General features: G+C 42.1%; 1 protein-coding gene across 12 annotated transcripts in view; it reads right to left on the bottom strand.

Moving 5' to 3' along the window:
- The window catches only part of dnaaf1 (dynein axonemal assembly factor 1), a 180,025-nt gene that overhangs the window by 77,663 nt on the left and 79,465 nt on the right, over positions 1-22,897 (bottom strand). For all 12 annotated transcript variants that reach the window (XM_059992457.1, XM_059992462.1, XM_059992459.1 and 9 more), the window contains 3 exons: positions 17,025-17,116; positions 12,582-12,803; positions 5,110-5,276 (listed from right to left, as the gene is read on the bottom strand). In XM_059992457.1, coding sequence (XP_059848440.1) covers positions 5,110-5,276; positions 12,582-12,803; positions 17,025-17,116 — 481 coding nt within the window. The remainder of the gene's footprint in view (positions 1-5,109; positions 5,277-12,581; positions 12,804-17,024; positions 17,117-22,897) is intronic.

Here is a 22,897-nt window from a genome sequence, read left to right as displayed (position 1 = left end):
GGCAGAGGGATCCTAAAGCCCCTCCGCTTCAATCTGACCAGCAGCCCAGCATTTTTCCCACGCTTCCTCGGTAACTTGTGCATCTTTCCAGGCTTCCATCGACGCAGTGTGTTGTTGGCAGCTCTTTGAGGTTGGTGGATGTGTCCCGCGGGGATCGATCAGCGGGTCGCATCATCGGGCGCTCCAGGTTGGGCCAAGTGATGGGGGAGGCTCCATTGCCACTTGCAACTGTCGGGGGCCTGGCCTGTCATCGGGTCGGGCCCCGAAGCCAACACTTAATCCCGAAGGGCCAGGCTGCCAGCTGAAACAAGTCCGTGAACTGTGTCATGGTTGCGGAGGTCTCCGCTCCATCCGAGCCCCGGGCTCGATTTCCGAGGTCGGCGGCAGAGGCCTCACTTCCAGCAGCTGTGTATAGCCACCAACGAGGCTCTACGGTGGTCACTCCTGGGTAACGTCTGCTGTATCTTGAAGTCTCCAACATCACTTCTGTGTGGATGTCTGCTTCAGAGAGGTGCTGGTCAGAATAGGCCATATCTCCAGGCGTTCCGACACGATAGCAGGCTGCGGGTCGCCGGGAACGTGGTGATCGTGAATGATGATCAGGTCCAGGTACAGTCTGGAGTTGAAGTAATTCTGGCATGTCGATGATCTCCAGCTGGGTCAGTAACTTCACCAGGGTGTTGTCGATCTTGCTAGATGTAGCAAATTGGAGGTTTAGAAGGGTTTCTCGGGTATAGGATAGTGTAGAGAGCAGTTTGCTCGGGAGGGCAGTCGCAGAGTCGCCAGTTACCGGCGCCATCTTACTTTGTGATAGGTGTAATATTGAGGTGGCTACTTGAACACATATGTTCTGGTCTTGTATCAAGTTAGATAATTTTTGGAAAGAAGTCTTTAAAACTTTATCCAAAATCTTGAATTTGGATCTTCAACCGAATCTATTAACAGCAATTTTAGGAATTATTCCATCAGAAGCAGGAGATATTCCTGCCTCCACTCGATGGATGATAGCTTTTACAACTTTATTGGCTAGGAGAGCCATTCTGCTTAATTGGAAGGATTCGAGTCCACCTACTGTCTTTTTTTGGCTTTCCTCCATTATGTCCTGTTTAAGTTTAGAGAAAATAAGAAGTTAGACATTGGATACATCCTTTAAGTTTGAGGAAACTTAGAACCATAGAACACTACGGCACGATACAGGCCCTTCAGCCCTCCATGTTGTGCCGACCCATTTAATCCTTTAAAAAAAAGTACTAAACCCACGCTACCCCATAACCCTCCATTTTTCTTTCATCCATGTGCCTGTCCAAGAGGCTCTTAAATACCCCTAATGCTTTAGCCTCCACCACCTTCCCTGGTAAGTCATTCCAGGCACTCACAACCCTCTGTGTAAAAAACTTACCCCTGATGTCTCCCCTAAACTTCTCTCCCTTAATTTTGTACATACGCCCTCTGGTGTTTGCTATTGGTGCCCTGGGAAACATGTACTGACTATTCACCCTATCTATGTCTCTCATAATCTTGCAGACCTCTATCAAGTCCCCTCTCATTCTTCTACGGTCCAAAGAGAAAAGTCCCAGCTCAGCTAACCTTGCTTCATATGGCTTGTTCTCCAATCCAGGCACCATCCTGGTAAATCTCCTCTGCACCCTCTCCATAGTTTCCACATCCTTCCTATAATGAGGTGACCAGAATTGAACACAATACTCTTAAGTTCGGTCTCACCAGAGATTTGTAGAGTTGCAATATGACCTCTCTACTCTTGAACTCAATACCCCTGTTAATGAAGCCTAGCATCCCATAGGCCTTCTTAACTACCCTATCAACCTGTGCAGCGACCTTGAAGGATGTATGGATTTGAACCCCAAGGTCCCTTTGTTCATCCACACTCTTAAGTAACTGACCATTAACCCTGTACTCAGTCTTGTGGTTTGTCCTTCCAAAATGCATCACCTCACACTTGTCCGGTTTGAACTCCATCTGCCGTTTTTCTGCCCAACTCTGCAGCCTGTCTATATCCTCTTGTAACCTTCGACCACCTACATCCACAACTTCTTGTGGATTTGTGGATGATGTAACCTTCATCCACAACTCCTCCAACCTTTGTTTTATCCTTCTGCCTCTACATCCAGGACATTTATAAAAATCACAAATAGCAGGGTTCCCAGGACAGATCCCTGAGGCACTCCACTAGTCACTGACCTCCAGGCAGAATACTTTCCTTCTATGACTACCCTCTGCTTTCTTCCTTTAAGCCAATTTTTTATCCAAATAGCCAAGGTTCCACTTATCCCATGCCCCATAACTTTCTGGATGAGACTCTCATGATGGACCTTGTCAAATGCTTTGCTGAAGTCCATGTAGACCACATCCACTGCCCTACCCTCATAAATTTCTTTTGTAACCTCTTCAAAAAACTCAATCAGGCTCGTGAGGCACGACCTGCCCTTCACAAAGCCATGTTGACTATCCATGAGTAGACTGTACTTCTCCAAATGCTCGTAGATCCTATCCTTAAGAATTGTTTCCAGTAGTTTGCAGACCTCCGGCACTTCCCCTGCAGCCAAAGAGGATTCAAAGATCATAGCTAATGCTCCTGTGATTTCTTCTCTCAATTCCCACAACAACCTGGGGTGTATCATATCCGGCCCTGGGGATTTATCAATCTTAATGTTTTTAAGAAGATCCAGCACTACTTCTTCCTTAATCTCCACATTGTCCAGCACACAGGCCCACTCTACTTCGACCTCATCCTGATCAAGATCCTTTTCACTTGTGAATACTGAAGCAAAGTATCCATTTAGGACTTCCCCAACCTCCTCCGCCTCCAGACACATGTTGCCCTCTTTATCCTTTAGCGGTCCCAACTTCGTTCTCGTCATCCTCCTATTCTTCACATACGCATAGAACACCTTGGGGTTCTCCTTAATGCTACATGCCAAGGCCTTCTCATGCCCCCTTCGAGCTTTCCTAAGTCCTTTCTTTAGCTCCTTCCTGGCTACCCTATATTTCTCATAAGCCCCTCCTACTTCCTGCTTTTTATATCTAACATAGGCTTCCTTTTTCCTCTTGACGAGTTGCCCCACATGTTTCGTCAGCCACGGTTCCCTTTTCCTACCATTTTCCCCTTGCCTCAGTGGGACAAACCCAGCTGAAGTGGTCCCTAAACTCCTCCCACATTACTTCTGTGCTTTCCCCTTTGAATATCTGTTTCCAATTTACTCTCGCTAGCTCCTGCCTCATCCCTTCAAAGTTAGTCCTTCCCCATTTTGCCTGATTTTAAAATTTAGCGACCCATTATTCAATATTTTCACGGGCTCTGACTTATGGCCCTTCCAGTTAACTTTTTGAAGTTTCTGGATTTGATCAGAAGGTTTTTCCTTTTTTCCTGCTTTTACTCTCAAGATGAGCTGCCCAGTTTTTTTTTTGTGGTTTTTTTGTGTTTTGGGTTTTTTTTTCAATGTACATTTCAATTATAAAAGTTTTTTTTATCTTTTTCTTCTTGTTATGGATAAGAGGAGATTCAATTATCTTTTATTATATACTATTAGATTAATTCTATGTATGATCATGATAATGTTTATTTTTCCTTTTATTTGAATTGTTATTGATACAGATTTTTGAGACAGTTCTCGTGTTTTTTTTTATATATGTACTTTTTTTTATTTAACTAATAAAAAAGTTTGATAAAGAAAGAGAAGGCGACTGTATGGGGTTGAGTGTGATCCAGGATCAGCCATGATGAAATGGTGGTGCAGACTTGATGTGCTAAATGGCATAATCCTGTTCCTATGTCCTATGGGTCTTATGGAGTTTGGCATTCAATTCAAGCACTATTCTGCAAGCAGTCTCTATACCTTCTCAGAGGATAAAAATTGGGGTTGAGGGATTGCTGGGGTGGTGTGGCTTGAAAGGCCAGAAGGATCTAGGTTACGCTGTGTCACTAAATAAATAAAAATAAATAAAATAAATTCACAGTTCCACCTTCAATGTTCTTTGTCACATCTTCAAAGAATTCAGTAAGGTTTGTGAGGCATGACCCACCTCTCACAAACCCATAATGACTATCCCTAATTAGACTATGCTTCCCCAAATGCTCATAAATCCTGTCTCTAAGAATCTTCTCAATAATTTGCCCACCATTGAAGTAAGACTCACAGGTCTATAATTCCCAGAGTTATTCCCGCATTCATTCTTTAGCTAAAGAATAACATTTGGAATATCCCAATTATCTGATACTATAATGGCTACTGAAGTCATAAAGATAACCCACAAAGGTGCAAAAATCTCTTCCCTTGCTTCTCATAGTAACTTGAGGTATATTCTACCCAGCACTGGGGATTTATCTAATCTAATGTTTTTCTGAAAGTCCCAGCACATCCTTTTGCTTAACACCAATTTGTTCAAGCATATCAGTCTGTTTTACCCTGTACTCACAAATGTGAAGGTCCCTCTCACTGGTGAATACTGAGGCAAAGTATTTATTAAGGAGCTCCCTCATGCTAGTCATCTTCCTGTTCTTTGCAAACATGCAGAATGTCATGAGTTTTCCTTAATCATTCTCATGCCCACTTCCAGCTCTCCTAAGTCCATTCTTCAGCTCCTTCAATGCTACCTTGTAATTCTCGAGAGCCCGTTACTTCCTAAACCCTAAGAAAGCTTCTTTCTTCCTCCCCACTAAATGCTGCACTACTCTTGTCAACTGTACACTGAATGCTGCACTTTTAAGAGCACAAGAAAACAGGAGCAGGAGTTGGTCACTGAGCCTCTCACGACTTGCCCAATATTCACTGTGAATTGAGCCAATCTGCCCCAGGCTTCACCTGTGCATATTCTGGATATGCTGAGTTCAAGCCCCACAGACCCACTCTGAAGAGTCTTTTGTCATATCTGCCTGGGCAAGGTTCAAAACCAAAGTCCAGAAGTGAATATGAGAGACCAGTAATTTAATTCACATCATTGTATAACTTTCATAAATGATCTGGAAATGTAAAATCATGTTTTCGGTAAATAAAATGTTTTCAGCCCACATAGCTCAGATTTGAGTTCTGCATTACCCCTTACATTTAAAATAAAATAGTTTTCACACAAATAGGCAGAAAAAACACTTACTATATTCGGCATCTTCTCAAAGACAGTGATAATTTCAGGGTCATCAAGCTTGTTGTATGAAAGATCAAGGACACTTAAGCTGGGGCACTGCTTTAGATGTTCAATGTCCTGCACCTTACTTAGCTGGTTGTGAGCCAGTTGCAAAGTACTGAGCACTGGCAGGCAGGCTGAGAGAAAAACAAGGTTACTACAGCCAAGAAATAAGGAGTAGTTACATTATCAGTTCTGCATCATGCATCTGAAACAATACAAAATAATGGAAATGTTTGATACCCCCACTTTCGTGTATCCATTCCTTGCACTAAGCCACTCTAAAATTAAAGGACCCTCTTCAGTATGAGGGCCAGAAAACAGACAAACTGCCTGCTCCTTATCATCATACTGCTCATTTAATGTATTGAAATGGCTCAAGAAGTTATTGGGTTGTCAAAGCATTTTCAGAAGGAGACAGTGGTAAACCCATAGGCAGAGAAGATGGGGTTCAACATCTTAAGTCAAGCAATCACTGTGTGCCAAAGGTAGACATCAGAAGTGAAGCAGAACAGAAGGGATAAGTAAGATATAAGGGACCAGAGGAAGGTTTAGAAATAAGTAGAGGCTAGGGCATGGAAGAACTAAATTGAGAATGGGAATTATAGAATTGTTGTAAGGAATTGGGATTCCAAGCTAAGATTCTGGGGCATAGTAACCTGTGGCAATCCTCCTCAACAACAAGTATATCATTTTGGATCTTGTAGGTGGAGGTGGAGGGAGTTGACCTAACAAATGAAAGTCATAGTGGTCAATCTCTGGCACTGAGTCTGGTTCTGTGACTCAGAAGGGAAGGGGGAGAAGCATGCTGTGGTGATAGGGGAACAGACAGGAGATTCTGTGGGCAAGAACAAGATTCCCGGATGGTATGTTGCTTCCCGGGAGCCAGGGTTCAGAATATCTTGGATCATGTTCTCAGCATTATTAAGTAGATGGGTGAACAGCCAGAAGTCGTCATCCGCATAGAGAATTCAGGGAGTTAGGTGCTAAGTTAAAGGGACCTACAGGGTTGTGATCTCAGGACAGCTATCCATATCACGCGCTGGAAAGGCCTGAACTACGAAGATTATAGAGTTTAATATGTAGCCAAGGAGTTGGTGTATGAGGGAGGGTATAAGATTTTTGGATCATTGGGCTCTCTTCCAGGGAAAGTGAGACCTGTATAGAAGGGATAGCTTGCATCTGAACTGGCGGAGGACTAATATCCTAGCAGGAAGATTTGTTAAGGCTGCACGGTGGAGCTTAACTAGAGTTGCAGGGGGATGGGAACCAGAGTGCCAAAACAGTTAGTGGAGAGATTGTGGAGGTAGATGTTGGCAAGACCTCAGACAATATTAGGAATCAAAAGGTTGACCATGGACTGACTAGTGTTCTGAGCTGTACAGATTTCAATGCAAGAAGTACCATAGGAAAGGCAGATGATAGTGCTGAAAATGAAGTACCTGGTTTATAAACAGAGGCAATGTGTAGTGAGGAGAGGCTGCTCATAGGTCAAAATTGCAGTCAACAGGATAAGTTGCATTGCAAGAGGCAGACTAAGTCGATAAAGGTGAATACATGAATGTGCCCAGTATATGGAACAAGACAGATGAACTTGTAGCACAGTTGCAGATTGTCATGTATCATATTGTAGGCATCACTGAATCACGACTGAGAGAAGATTATAGCTGGGAGCTTAATGTCCAAGAATACACATTATATCAATCAGATAGGCAGGAAGGCTGAAGGCAGTGCTGTTCTTTTGGTAAAACATGAGATCAAATCATTCAGAAGACTGTAAAACCATAAGGAATAGGAGCAAAATTAGGCCATTCAATCCATCAAATATGCTCTGCCATTCCATCATGCCGATCCTGGATCCCAATCGACACAATAAACCTGCCTTCTGGCCATATCCTTTGATACCCTGACCAATCAGGAAGCAATCAACTTCTGTCTTAAGTATACCCACAGCCTCCACTATAGTCTGTGGCAGACCATTCCACAGATTCACTACACTCTGGTTAAAAAAATTCTTCCTTGCCTCTGTCTAAAAGGTCGTCCCTCAATTTTGACATTATGCCCTCAAGTTCTGGATAGCCCAACCATAGGAAACATCATCTCCACATCCACCCTATCTAGTTCTTCCAACATTCAGTAGGTTTCAATGAGATCCCCCCCTGCATTCTTTTAAATTCCAATGAGTACAGGCCCAAAGCTGCCAAACACTCCTATGTTAACCCCTTTAATCCAGAAATCAACTTCATGAACCTCCTCCAGACTCTCCAATGACAGCATATCCTTTCTGAGATATGGGGCCTAAAACTGTTGACAATTCTTCAAGTGCAGCCTGACTAGTGTCTTATACAGGCTGAGCTTCATCTCCTCATTTTTATATTCTATTCCCCTTGAAATAAATAACAACATTGCATTTTACCAACCTTCTGGGAGTCTAAGTCCTCTGCACTTCTGATGTTTGAACCTTCTCCCCTTTTAGATAACAGTCCACACTATTGGTCCTTTTACCAAAATGCATTATCATATAGTTCCCAACACTGTATTCCATCTGCCACATTTTTTGCCCAGTCTTCCTGCTGCAATCGCATTGCTTCCTCAGCACTATCTACATCTCCACCTAGCTTTGTATCATCCACAAACTTTGACACAAAGCCATCAATTCCATTGTCCAAATCATTAACAAACAGTCTGAAAAATAGCGGTCCCAATACTGACCCCTGAGGAACACCACTAGTCACTGGCAGCCAACCAGAAAAGGCCTCTTTTATTCCCACTTGCTGCCTCCTGCCTGATTGATTAGAGAGCTTAAAGTAAAAGAACCCTTAGGGGCATGCGATTGAGTTCACCCTGAAATTTGAGAAGGAGAAGCTAAAGTTAGATGTAACAACACTACAGTGGGGTAAAGGGAATTACAGAGGCATGAGAGAGGAGTTGACCAGAACTGATTGGAAAAGAAAACTGTCAGGAATGACAATAGAGCAGCAATGGTTGGAATTTCTGGAAGCAATTCAGAAGGCACAGGACATAAACATCCTGAAGAGGAAGTAGTAGTCTAAATGCAAGATTAAATGCAAGATGACACAACCGTGACTAACAAGAGAAGTCAATGCCAATATAAAAGCCAAAGAAAGGGCATATAACAGGGCAAAAATTTAGTGGGAAGTTAGAGGATTGGGAAGCTTTTAAGAACCAACAGAAGGCAATTAAAAAGTCACTAAGAAGACAAAGATGGAATACAAAAGTAAGCTGAACAATATTAAAGTGGATACCAAGAGTTTCTTCAGATATATATAGTATAAAAGAGAGCTGAGAGTGGATATCAGACCTCTGGAAAATAATGCTGCAGAGGTAGTAATAGGAGACAAGGAATTGGCAGAGGGACTAAGTAATTTCCATCAGTCTTCACTGCGCAAGACACTAGCAGTATGTTGGAAGTTCCAGGTATCAGGAGTCATGAAGTGTGTGAAGTTACCATTGTTAGAGAGAAAACTCTTGGGAAACTGAAATGTCTGAAGGTAGTTAAGTCACCTGGACCAAATGCTATACATCCCTGGGTTCTGAAAGAGGTGGCTGAAGAAAATATTAATGATCTTTCAAGAATCATTAGATTCTGCAATGGTTCCAAAAGACTTGAAAATTGCAAATGTTATTCCACTCTTCGAGAATGGAGATAAGCAGAAGAAAGGAAATTACAGGCCAGTTTACTTGACCTCAGTGGCTGGGAAGATGTTGGAGTCAATTGTTACGGATGAAGTCTCAGGGTACTTGCAGGCAAATGATAAAATAGGCTGTAGTCAGCATGATTTCCTGAAGGGAAAATCTTGCCTGACAAATCTGTTGGAATTATTTGAAGAAATAACAAGCAGGATAGACAAAGCAGAATTGATTGATGTTGTATACTTGGATTTTCAGAAAGCCTTTGACAAGGTGCCACACATGAGACTGCTTAACAAGTTACAAGCCTATGGAAAGACTCTAGCATGGATAAAACAGTGGCCCATAGATGCTTCCTGGCCTGCTGAATTCGTCCAGCATTTTGTGTGTGCTGCTCGGATTTCCAGCATCAGCAGACCTTCTCTTGTTTGTGATAAAGGGAGTCTTTTCTGGTTGGCTACTGGTGACTAGTAGTGTTCCACAGGAGTCTGTATCGAAACAGATTTTTTTAAACGTTATATGTCAATAATTTGGGTGATGGTATTGATGGCTTTGTTGCGAAGTTTGCAGACAATATGAAGATAACTAGAGAGGCAGACAGTTTTGAGGAAGTAGGGAGGCTACAAAAGGACCTAGACAAATTAGGAGAATGGGCAAAGAAGTGGCAGATGGAATACAGTGTCAGGAAGTGAATGGTCATGTACTTTGATAGAAGAAATGAAAGTGTTGACTAAATGGAGAGAAAATACAAAAAGCTGAGATGCAAAGGGATTTAGGAGTCCTTGTGCAGGATTCTCTTAAGGTTAATTTGCAGGTTGAGTCTGTGGTGAGGAAGGCAAATGCAATGTTAGCATTCATTTCAAGAGGACTAGAATATAAAGGCAAGAATGCAATGTTGAGACTTTATAAAGCACTGGTGAGGCCTCTCTTTGGACTATCATGAGCAGTTTTGTGTCCCTGATTTTAGAAAGGATGTGCTGAAACTGGAGAGGGCTCAAAGAAGGTTCGTGAAAATGATTCCAAGATTGAATGGCTTATCATATGAAGAGCATTTGATGGCTCTGGGCCTGTATTCACTAACATTCAGAAGATAAAGGGTGACCTCATTGAAACCTATTGAATGCTCAAAGGCCTTGATAGAGTGGGCGTTGAGAGCATGTTTTGCTGCGGCAGGAGAGCCTAAGACCAGAGGACACAGCCTCAGAATAGAGGGGCATTCTTTTAGAACGGAGATTAGGAGTTATTTCTTTAGCCAGTGTGTGGTGAATTTGTGGAATTTGTTGCCACAGGCAACTGAGGAGGCCAGGTCTTTATATATATTTAAGGCAGCGTTTGGTATATTCTTGACTGGTCAAGGCATCAAGGGATATAGGGAGAAGGTAGGAGATTAAGGCTGATAGGAAAATTGTATCAGCCATGATGAAATGGTGTAGCAGATTCGATGGACCAAATGGCCTAAGTCTGCTCCAATATCTTACAATGTAATGTAGATCAGACCTTAGGGGTAATGGCAATAGGAGCTGGTGAGTGACAGAGCACTTGCAGCAAAGTCTTGAGTGAACTCTAACTTACTGGGGATAGATGGGGCAGAGGAAAGAGAGCAGTGAAATGTAATAAATGCATAGCTGAGGAAGGGTCAAATGGGTGATATTATTCAGTAGAATGAAGCAGATATTGGGTTGGATCTTATCTTATGGGTTGGAATGCTAAGACTGCAGTCTAGAATAGAAATAGTTAGGGTGATGGGATCAATATTGATAATATATAGCAGCTGTTGGCAAGGCCACAGCCCTTCTAAAGTTTCACTGGGTTAATGTGCACTTCATTAAAGTCTTGATATCGGGCAGGCAGTCTGACAGCAGAAGAGGGTATGGAATATAAGAGGAAAATTGTCTTGGAGCAACTTTTTAAAATTTGTTTGGCCACAACTGTAATATACCGTGTACAATTCTGGTCACAGCATCATAGAAAGGACATGAATGAACTGAAGAGGATGCAGAGCAGATTTACCAGGAATCCACTTGGGATAGAATATTTAAGTTATTAAGAGAGGTTGTATAGACTAGGTTGGTTTCCTTGGAGTAGAATGGACCCAAGGAAGGCATGATAAAGATGTACAAAAACATCAGAGCAGAGTTGGAATGAATAGTGAGCAAACTTTCCTGATGTCAGAGCTAGTTAACACCAAAAAGTACAGGTTCAAGGTGAGTTGCAAAAGGAATAGAGGGAAGCAGAGGGGAAAAAAAAATCAGACCATAAGAGATTGGAGCAGAATTAAGCCTTTTGGCCTTCAGAGTCTTCTCTTCTATTTCATCATAGCTGATCTATTTTTCCTCACAACCCCTTTATCCTGCCTCCTCCCCATAAACTTTCACGTCCTGAGTAATCAAGAACCTATCAACCCCCGCCTTACAATACATCCAATGATCTTGCCTCTGCAGCCAACTGTGGCAATGAGTTCTATAAATTTACCATCCTCTGGTTAAACAAATTGCTCCTCATTTCTTTTCTAAATAGGCTTCACTCTATTCTGAGGTTGTGCCCTCTGGTTCTAGACTCTCACACTATCGGAAATATCCTCTCCACATCCATTCTATTGAGGCTCTTCAACATTCAATGGATTTCAATGTGATCCCCCTCATTCTTCTAAATTCCAGTGAGTACAGGCTCAGAGGCATCAAACTCTCTTCATATAATAACCCTTTCATTCCCAGAATCATTCTTGTGAACCTTGTTTGAACCCTCTCCACTGTTAGCACATCCTTTCTTAAATAAGGGGTCCAAAATTGCTCATAATAAACTACGTGAGGCCTCACCAGTGGCTTTTAAAACTTCAACATCAATTCCTTGCTTTTATGTTCTATAATATTCGCCCAAATGATGGTTGCACTCTGGAATGCGCTGCCTAATTGGGAGGTGGAAGCAGATACCCTCACAACATTACAACACAACTGAATGAACATTTGAACCACCAAAACATTGAATGTTATGGGCCAATTGCTGGTAAATGTGATTAATACAAATGGGTTAAGGTATCATAGGGATATATAGCACAGAAATAAGCTCTTCAACCTACTAAGGCTGTTCTGATCATTAGCCACCCATTTACACCAATCCTACATTAAATCCTATTTTCCTTTCTCATGAACTCCCCACAGGTTCTTTCATTTACCCAGATACTGAGGCAATTTGTAATGGTCAGTTAACATATCAATGCATCGATTTTTAGGATTTGGGTGGAAAATAAAGCACCTGGGGGAAACTAAACAGTCACAAGAAGAATGCAAATTCCACACAGACAGCACTTGAGTTCCGTATAGAACCAGTTTACTGGCATTTTGAGACAGCTGCTCCGCTACCTCTAGTTAGGAAAATGAAGAGCCCCTAACATACAAAGAATACACACCCAATCTGCTTAGTATCTCTTGAAAAGACAATCTCCTAAACATAAGAGATTCTGCAGATGCTGGAAATCCAGAGTAACGCACACAAAACACTGTAGGAACTCTGTAGGTCAGGCAGCACCTACAGAAAGAAATAACCCTGGTAAATCTATTTTGACTACCTCAGTGTTTCAATATCCTTTCACAGGTTAGTTTAGTACTCCAAATGCAGGCTAACCAGCATTGTACACAATTGTAGCTACTGAGTCCCTCCAACATTTTGTTTGGGTTACTGTGTTAATTGTGTAATGAAATATGAACATGACAGTAAATAAAAGAGAGAAATGACTATATTGCAACTAAATCTCATGTTTAGCAATATGCATGTGTGTATTGAGCTTTACTCACAGAGGTTCATAATGACTTTTATGTAGTTGTTGCTGAGGTTTAAGGAATCCAGTTTCTGAAGAGGCTCCAAGTTTTCTATTTTTTGAATGAGGTTTTGATGTAGAAATAGGCTGCGTAGCTCTGTCTGAGCATCCAGGTTCCCAATTTTCAATAGGCCATTGCACTCCAACCACAGACACCTCAGCCCAGTGTACTCCTCCAGGTTCTCAATGTAGGAGAAACCTTAAAAATGTAAAGCAGTATGTGCTAATTGAAGACACACAACTGGATAACTGGTGTGAGTGGCAACAACGCCAGTAATAAAAGCTAAATTATATGCAGTATACACGAGGAAATCTGCAGATGCTGGAATTCAAACAACACACATAAATGCTGGTGGAACACAGCAGGCCAGGCAGCATCTATAAGGAGAAGCACTGTCGACGTTTTGGGCTGAGACCCTTCGTCAGGACTAACTGAAAGGAAAGATAGTAAGAGATTTGAAAGTAGTGGGGAGAAGAAAAAATGAGAAATGATAGGAGAAGACCGGAGGGGGTGAGATGAAGCTAGGAGCTGGAAAGGTGATTGGTGAAAGTGATACCGAGCTGGAGAAGGGAAAGGATCATGGGACGGGAGGCCTCGGGAGAAAGAAAGTGGGATGGGGGAAGCACCAGAGGGAGATGGAGAACAGGCAAACTACTAAATATGTCAGAGATAGGGTAAGAAGGGGAGGAGGGGCATTAACAGAAGTTAGAGAAGTCAATGTTCATACCATCAGGTTGGAGGCTAGCCAGCCGGTATTAAAGGTGTTGTTCCTCCAATCTGAGTTTGGATTCATTTTGACAGTAGAGGAGGCCATGGATAGACATATCAGAATGGGAATGGGATGTGGAATTAAAATGTGTGACCACTGGGAGATCCTGCTTTCTCTGGCGAACCGAGCGTAGGTGTTCAGCGAAACGGTCTCCCAGTCTGCGTCGGGTCTCACCAATATATAAAACGCCACACCGGGAGCACCGGATGCAGTGTACCACACCAGCTGACTCATAGGTGAAGTGTTGCCTCACCTGGAAGGACTGTCTGGGGCTCTGAATGGTGGTGAGGGAGGAAGTGTAAGGGCAAGTGTAGCACTTGTTCCGCTTACAAGGATAAGAGCCAGAAGGGAGATCAGTGGGAAGGAATGAGGGGGACGAGTGGACAAGGGAGTCACGTAGGGAGCGATCCCTGCGGAAAGCAGAAAGGGGGGGAGGGAAAGATGTGCTTGGTAGTGGGATCCGGTTGGAGGTGGCGGAAGTTACGGAGAACTATACGTTGGACCTGGAGGCTGGTGGGGTGGTAAATGAGGACAAAGGGAACCCTATCCCGAGTGGGGTGGTGGGCGGATGGGGTGAGGGCAGATGTGCGGGAAATGGGAGAGATGCGTTTGAGAGCAGAGTTGATGGTGGAAGAAGGGAAGCCCCTTTGTTTAAAAAAGTAAGACATCTCCTTCGTCCTGGAATGAAAAGCCTCATCCTGAGAGCAGATGCGGCGGAGACGGAGGAATTGTGAGAAGGGGATAGCATTTTTGCAAGAGACGGTGGGAAGAGGAATAGTCCAGGTAGCTGTGAGAGTCTGTAGGCTTATAGTAGATATCAGTAGATAAGCTGTCTCCAGAGATGGAGACAGAAAGATCAAGAAAGGGGAGGGAGGTGTCGGAAATGGACCAGGTAAATATGAGGGCAGGGTGAAAGTTGGAGGCAAAGTTAATGAAGTCAACGAGCTCAGCATGCGTGCAGGAGGCAGCGCCAATGCAGTTATCAATGTAGCGAAGGAAAAGAGGGGGATGGATACCCATATAGACTTGGAACATGGACTGTTCCACAAAGGCAACAAAAAGGCAGGCATAACTGGGACCCATACGGGTGCCCATGGCTACACCCTTGGCTTGGAGGAAGTGGGAGGAGCCAAAGGAGAATTCCTCTACGAGAATTCAAAAATAAAAGGAGAATTCAAAGACGGAATTCCTCTACCACCACTCTCCTCCGTCTAGCGGAATTAGTTCTTACTCTTAATAATTTCTCCTTTGGGTCCTCCCACTTCCTCCAAACATTATTGCAAATTATTGCACATTGGTAAAGTATTGTGTATATTAATATTCTGTACTTTGTTATTAGTTAAGTCTGCATTCTGCTAAATAGGTTTTTAAACGTTGCTGCTGTAATGAAAGAATTTCCCCTTCGGGATCAATAACGCATTTATTACTATTATCTCCAGCCATCTTGAAACAACAGTAGTTTTTATACACACACAAATATGCAGTAATGTATAAATGCTTTAATAACTTACAAAATACAAATAAAATAAAACTAAAACCCATGCTGGGATGCTGAAATTTACCTATGTGTGTAGCCTCAAGCCAATATATCCCTTTTATAGGTTTGCTTTTGTTAGCATCTACTTCCCTTCGGCTCTTGGAAAATAAAATTATATGTAATTCACAAATAGTACTTGAATTTGTGACTAACCTTTCTAATGTGGCAGTTCCTTGCTACCCTTTTCTTTCACAAAGTGTGGAAGTGATCCTAAAATGGCTCATCAGTTCAATAGAGCAGCCAATACAAACATTCAGAAACTATTGCCCACTGTCTTCAATGTTGAGTTTATTCTCATGTGCACAGTTACATGCATGCACAGGTGCAGTGAAACACTTAGCTGCAGCCACATCACAGACATAAGCAGCATTCACAGGAAGGAAAAAAAAACACAAATCAACTATAAATTATGTACAATTTATGTTCAAGAAACTTTCAAAATCACCTGAGGAGAAATTACACATCAAGGTTATATCTGAATCAATTGTTTTGACTCTTTCTTTGGGCATCTAGTTATTGATGCAGATATAATGATGCATTACTTAAGTAAGTAAAGTTTGCAAACCAAGGCATATTAATGACAAATAGAATTATTAAAAAATCATATAGCATAGAAGGTAGCTCTTCAGACCATATAGCCTATGACAGCACATGTGCCAACTAGCCTAATATTAATTTCCATCTCAGTCTTATATGCTCTAACCCAGGTAGCACATTGGCACAGAAGGTAATGCTGTTGCCTCATAGCTCCCTGGGTCAGGTTCAATAGTGGCCTCAGATTGCATCTGCACTGTGGGTACTCCAACTCTGATATGGCAATTTTAATAGAGAATTGCTAAAGTAGAGTTAATGGGCATTTTTTTTAAACTCTATGACTATGTTGTTCCTTTTCACACCTTGTGGTGCATTGGGCAGCATTTTTGCTGTTTCCATAGCTGTCAACTTTTTTATGAGGCCGAGTTGTTAGCTCAACGCTCAACCCAGCACAGCTGTAAAGCTTACAAGAAGCCATCTGGATTCTAACTCTGGACCATTCACTTCGAAGTCCGGTGCTGTTGCCACTAGATCACTGGTCGGTTTAACTATAGCCCTCGGAAGAAGATACCATCTGTCTTCCCTATAATTTTATAAACATCTTTCACTATCACAATGAATTAAATACTGAAAATTTTTAGATGTAGTTTTTGTAGCAACTACGTTGTAGCTTAGGCTTAAACTTTCCTTCAAATGTTCTCCACCCACAATAAAATGGTCATGTCCACTACATCCCAATGTGAGGTGTCCTCCAATTACACTTGATCAGGATACAACTCAGTCTTCAGAGGCTAGGAGAAACCAAACTACTCTTTTGGTATTACATAATTTTAACAATTTAGCTCATCTCCTACTACCCGAGTTACCCCAACCACGAACTGTTCCAGCTGCTACCATCCGGGAAATGGCACTGCAGCATAAAAGCCAAGACCAAAAAGCTCCGGGACAGCTTCTTCCGCCAGGCCATCAGAATGCTTAACTCATGCTGACACAACTGTATTTCTGTGTTACATTGACTATCCTGTTGAACACATTATTATAAATTACTATAAATTGCACATTTAGACAGAGAAGTAATGTGAGAATTTTTACTCATGTATATGAAGGATGTAAGTAATAAAGTCAATTCAATTTCACTCAGAGCAAAGTACTGCAGATCCTAGAAATCAGAAACTAAATCAGAAAATGCTGGAAGCACTCTGCAGCTAGTAGCATCTGTATTTTATGATTCTTTGAAATAATTTAATGGCAAAACGGAAATTCCATTCAGAACTGAAAACATTTGCTGAAAGATTTAAACGTGCTGGCTCGATATGTGTAGAAAGCAATGGAATTGGTTGAAAAATTAAAGTAAGGTTCAGAATGAATTGTGTTTGTCAGTATTTCGGTGAACTCTGATGTTTGCAATGATATACACCTACTTTTAAATTCAAGGTTAGGAAACACTATGATTACATCAACAAAATGAGGGTAACATTGATGACATTTTGCATCTGCCATCTTTTAATCCCATGGAGGTAATTCTCAGGTCAGACTTTACTGGATAAGAATTTATAGATTTATTGAAATTAGCACAAACCTTTATAGTGCAAATAGAGTGTGTCATTCAGATAAGGTGTCTGGTAGAGTTTCTGTTCCTTGCAGAGCTGTTTCAAGAACTCTTTTGTCATTCTGCAAAGAATAAAGAATATTTCAGGTTCATAGCTAAGCCATACTTAATTGAATGAGTGGGGGTAAAAAGAAAAGCTAATGCATTTTAATTAAAAAAACATTCAAGATTCAAAATTGTTTAATGTAATTTCCTGTACACAAATGTAAAGTCAAGTTGCTTTTATTGTCATTACATCTATAACTGCTGGTACAGTACACAGTAAAACTGAAACAACGTTCCTCCAGGACCATGGTGCTACATGAAAGAACACAAAACTACACTAGGACTACATGAAACATCACAAAACTACATTAGACTTCAGACCTACACGGGACTACATAAAATGCACAAAACAGTGCAAGACAGTACAATATTTAATAAACAAGACAATAGTGTTATGTACCCTGTAAACGGGTTAAAAGAACCAGCAGAAATGGAACACACCTGGAGTCTGTTTTTGCTACAAACAAAACACTATTTATTAGTATCTACATAAATCAGTGATAAAACTAGATAAGTCAAACAGCTTAGCAGAGTTTATGCATATATAAGTGTGTAAATATAAAACCCCAAACTTCTTCAAACTTGGGTGGTAAATGATGTAGTCTTATGATGGTATAGGAATAAAGTCAGTTCAGTTTGTGATACTGAGTTGAGTAGATTTGAGGGAAGGGAGAGAGATGATTTGTTTTCCAAGTAAGCCGATGCCGTTGATTCTTCCACATTGTCCTCCAAAGTCCTGTTAAAGTCACCGACTGTGACCACACAAAAGGGTACCGCCTTCACATGGTAAAGCTATCAACCCGGGCAAGGGTTAAACAGACCAAGAGCCTTCCACCAGTCACCCCTTTTCCACACTGCAAGCAAAACCCACCCTTTCGTGGGCACACAAATCTCATCCAGTGTCTATTTCTTCCATGTCTCCTGTGTGTCTGTCCGAACAGCCAGCTGACCTTGTATATATCCCAAACATGCTGAGCGCCAGCTGTCCATCACATAGCTCTGCCCTGCCGTAACCGTGGCAACTCACTAGCTGTTCGGTGCTCTCTCTGAATCAGTACACACACACACACTCTCTCTCTTTTTAAAGGCACAGTTCATATTGAATAAATCTTAGGATCTTGTCACAATAGACACAGTAAAGGGCAAATTACAATATAATAATAAATGATGTAAATGTAAACAGACGATCCGAGGTGGTGTAATTTCCAAACCAGGCAGTGATGCAGCTGCTCAGGATGCTCTCGATACATCCTCCATAGAATGTGATGAGGATGGGGGGGTGGGAGATTGACTTCCCTCAGCCTTCCTAGAAAATAGAGACGCCACTGGGCTTTCTTGCCTATGGAGCTGGTGTTGAGGGACCAAGTGAGATTCTCTGCCAGGTGAACACCAAGAAATTTGGTGCTCTTAACGATCTCTACGGAGGAGCCATCGATGTTCACTGGAGAGTGGCCGCTCCGTGCCCTCCTGAAGTCAACAACAATCTCTTTTGTTTTATTCACATTCAGAGACAGGTTGTTGGCTCTGCACTGCCTCTCTGTGAGACCCACCTCAGTCGTGTCATCAGCGAACTTGATGATGTGATTTGAGCTGTATATTGCTACACAGTCGGTCAGCAGAGTGAACAGCAGTGGACTGAGCACACAGCCCTGTTAGTGTGTGACTTCAGACTTCTGTAATTCATGATTAATGGTAGATAGTGTGGTCCAGAGAGGGAGGTTTTTGATGATGGATGTTGCCTTCCTGAGGCTATGCCTTCTATGGGTACTGCCTACACTGGGGAGGGATGTTCCCATGAATCCAGTACTCTCTGCTGCTTCTTACAGTTCTGTGTAATTGAAATGCCATACTGGTCCATGATACAACCAGTAAAGTTACACTTCACAATGGTGACAAGATGTACCTCCTTACCCCCCTGCAACTAAAAAAGAGTTCCTTGTGATTGCATTTCTGTACTAGATCTAGGACAGGTCTTCTCATACATTAACACCACGCATTAAAAGCTGCCGACTCTCTCCACACCAACCACTCAACGCACTCTGTTCGTATGCTCGTCCTTCTTTCGCTTCCTGGAGCTCTTTAGATTTATAGACATATGTAAGAGTCTATTTTTGCGGTATCACTCAGCAATGTATCTTATTTTGCTTTGCATCACCACCTGTGATTCATTAAAAACAGGAGTGTCAGCGGCAAATTTATATATGGCAATGGAGCCATACTTAGCCACATAAAAAATCAGGATCAGGCGCAATATCAAAGTTCAAAGTAAGTTTATTATCAAAATACATATGTGACCATATACAACCCTGAGATTCATTTTCTTGCAGACATACTCAACTATAATAAAATCAATGAAAGGCCATACAAGCTTGGGCATTTAACAAGCCTGTGAAAGTCAATAAACTGCAAATATGAAAAGAAATAATAATAAATAAATAAGCAACAAATATCAAGAAGCTGAAATGAAGACATCTTGAAAGTGAATCCGTAGGTTGTGGGAACATTTCAATGATAGGGCAAGTGAAATTGAGTAAAGTTATCTCCTTTAGTTCAAGAGCCTGATCGTTGAGGGGTAATAACTGTTCCTGAACCTGATGGTATGAGTCCTAAGGCTCCTGTACCTTCTTCCTGATGGTTGAGGGGTAATAACTGTTCCTGAACCTGATGCTGTGAGCTCTGATGCTCTTGTACCTTCTCCCTGATGGTAGCACCAGCAAGACAGCATGACCTGGGTGGTGGGAGTCCCTGATGATAAATGCTGCTTTCCTGTGATAATGCTCCATGTATATATACTCAATTAACTTTATGTGTGATGGACTGGGCTGTATCCACTACTTTTTGTAGGATTTTCCATTCAAGGGCATTGACTTTTCTATACCAGGTTGACGTTTGCTGTTGCGGTACCACTCAGCAATATGTCTCATCTCACTCGGTATCAGCAGGTGTGATTCAGATACAGTACCAGTATACTGGTCAATATACTCCCCACCACACACCCATAGAACTTTGTCAAAGTTTTAGATGTCATGTCAAATCTTCATGAACTCTGAAAGAAGTAGAGGTGGTGCCGTGCTTTCTTCATAATTACAGTTATGTGCTAGGCCCAGGAAACATCCTCCAAAATGATCACTGGTACATGCCGTGAAATTTGTTGTTTTGCAGCAGCAGTACATTGCAATACACAATTTTTATAACTATAAATAATAATATAATAATTAAATCAAATTAAATAAGTAGAGCAAAAAGAGAGCAAAAACAGAAAAAAAAAGTGAGGTAGTGTACATGGGCTCATTGTCCATTCAGAAATCTGATGGCAAAGGGGAAGAAGCTGTTCCTAAAGAGTAGAGCAGCAGGTTAAGCACAGCCTTGAGGTGCACTAATATTGATGATCAGCAAGGAGATATTACCAATCCTTACCGATGGAGATCTGCCAGAGAAAGTATCCACTGCATCACATTAGGGTTCCTTGTAACTTTCGACAACTTGTAATTGCAACAACTTAGCAATATGCAAAATTTAGCTGCAATAAGATTATCAACCTCACTTGCACACCAGGTTTCACTGATAGCTTATCCTATGACATTTAAAGCAACTAGACACTGCTGTCCTCACAGTAAAATAGGCAAATCGTGTAGTATATTTCAGACCTTTTGAGACACTAAGTCTCCCACACTGATTTCTATCTCTGCCTTTGTAAATACAGGCACTACTAATAATAATTGTTGCAACATGTACCTCAGTGTGGCATTGTGTGACATTTGGCCTAGATACTTGCTGTGGCAGAGAACTGATCATGACCAGACGCTTATTCTAATAAACTGGAAACAGAAGTAATGTGGAGGAAGTTTAGGGACCACTTGTGCTGGGTTCAGGATAGGTTTGTCCCATGGAGACAAGGAAAAAATGGTAGGAAAAGGAAACCGTGGCTGACGAAACACGTGAGGCAACTTGTCAAGAGGAAGAAGGAAGCATATGTTAGATGTAAGAAGCAGGAAGCAGGAGGGGCTCATGAGAAATATAGGGTAGCCAGGAAGGAGCTTAAGAAAGGACTTAGGAGAGCTCAAAGGGGGCATGAGAAGGCCTTGGCATGTAGGATTAAGGAGAACCCCAAGACGTTCTATGCGTATGTGAAGAACAGAAGGATGATAAGAATGAAGGTGGGGCTGATAAAGAAAGCAACATGTGCCTGGAAGTGGAGGAGATTGGGGAAGTCCTAAATGAATACTTTGCTTTAGTATTCACAAGTGAAAAGGACCTTGATCAGGATGAGGTCAAAATAGAACAGGCCTGTGTGCTGGACAATGTGGAGATTAAGGAAGAAGTACTGTTAGATCTTCTTAAAAACATCAAGATTGATAAGGCCCCAGGGCCGGATGTGATATACCCCAGGTTGCTGCAGGAAGTGAGAGATCGCTGGAGCAGTAGCTATGATCTTTGAATCCTCTTTGGCTGCACGGGAGGTGCCAGAGAATTGGAGAATGGCAAATGTAGTTCCCTTGTTTAAAAAATGAAATAGGGAGAATTCTGGGAACTATAGACCGGTGAGTCTTAGATCAGTGGTCTGCAAACTATTGGAAAGGATTCTTAAGGATAGGATCTACGAGCATTTGGAGAAGTACAGTCTACTCAAGCATAGTCAACATGGCTTTGTGAAGGGAAGGTCGTGCCTCACGAGCCTAATTGAGTTTTTTGAAGAGGCATCAAAATAAATTGATGAGGGTAGGGCAGTAGATGTGGTCTACACGGATTTTAGCAAGGCACTTGACAAGGTCCCCCACGAGAGACTCATCCAGAAAGTCATGAGCCATGGGATCAGTGGAACCTTGGCTATTTGGATAAAAAATTGACTTATAGGAAGAAAGCAGAGGGTAGTAGTGGAAGGAAAATATTCTGTCTGGAGGTCAGTGACTAGTGGAATGCCATAAGAATCTATCCTGGGACCCTTACTCTTTGTGATTTTTATAAATGACCTGGATGAAGAAGCGGAAGGATGGGTGAGTAAGTTTGCGGATGACATGAAGATTGGAGGAGTTGTGGATGGAGCTGTAGGTGGTCGAAGGTTACAAGAGGATATAGACAGGCTGCAGAGTTGGGCAGAAAAACGGCAGATGGAGTTCAAACCGGACAAGTGTGAGGTGATGCATTTTGGAAGGACAAACCACAAGACTGAGTACAGGGTTAATGGTCAGTTACTTAAGAGTGTGGATGAACAAAGGGACCTTGGGGTTCAAATCCATACATCCCTCAAAGTCACTGCACAGGTTGATAGGGTAGTTAAGATAGTTTCTGAATCTGAATCTGAAGAAGGCCTCTGGGATGCTAGGCTTCATTAATAGGGGGATTGAGTTCAAGAGTAGAGAGGTCATGTTGCAACTCTACAAATCTCTGGTGAGACCACACTTAGAGTATTGTGTTCAGTTCTAGTCACCTCATTATAGGAAGGATGTGAAAGCTATGGAGAGGGTGCAGAGGAGATTTACCAGGATGTTGCCTGGATTGGAAAACAAGTCTTTTATGAGGCAAGGTTAGTAGAGTTAGGACTTCTCTCTTTGGAGCGTAGAAGGATGAGAGGGGACTTGGTAGAGGACTACATGATTATGAGAGGCATAGATAGGGTGGGTAGCCAGTACATGTTTCCCAGGGCACCAATAGCAAACACCAGAGGGCATATGTACAAAATTAAGGGAGAGAGGTTTAGGGGAGACATCAGGGGTAAGTTTTTTTTTTAAACAGAGGGTTATGGGTGCCTGGAATGACTTGCCAGAGATGGTGGTGGCGGCTAAAACATTAGGGGTATT

This window comes from Hypanus sabinus, chromosome 17 (assembly GCF_030144855.1).
Source record: "Hypanus sabinus isolate sHypSab1 chromosome 17, sHypSab1.hap1, whole genome shotgun sequence".
Taxonomy (NCBI): domain Eukaryota; kingdom Metazoa; phylum Chordata; class Chondrichthyes; order Myliobatiformes; family Dasyatidae; genus Hypanus; species Hypanus sabinus.
The sequence above is the reverse complement of the archived record's forward strand: the minus strand, read 5'-3'. Positions and strand labels throughout refer to the sequence as shown.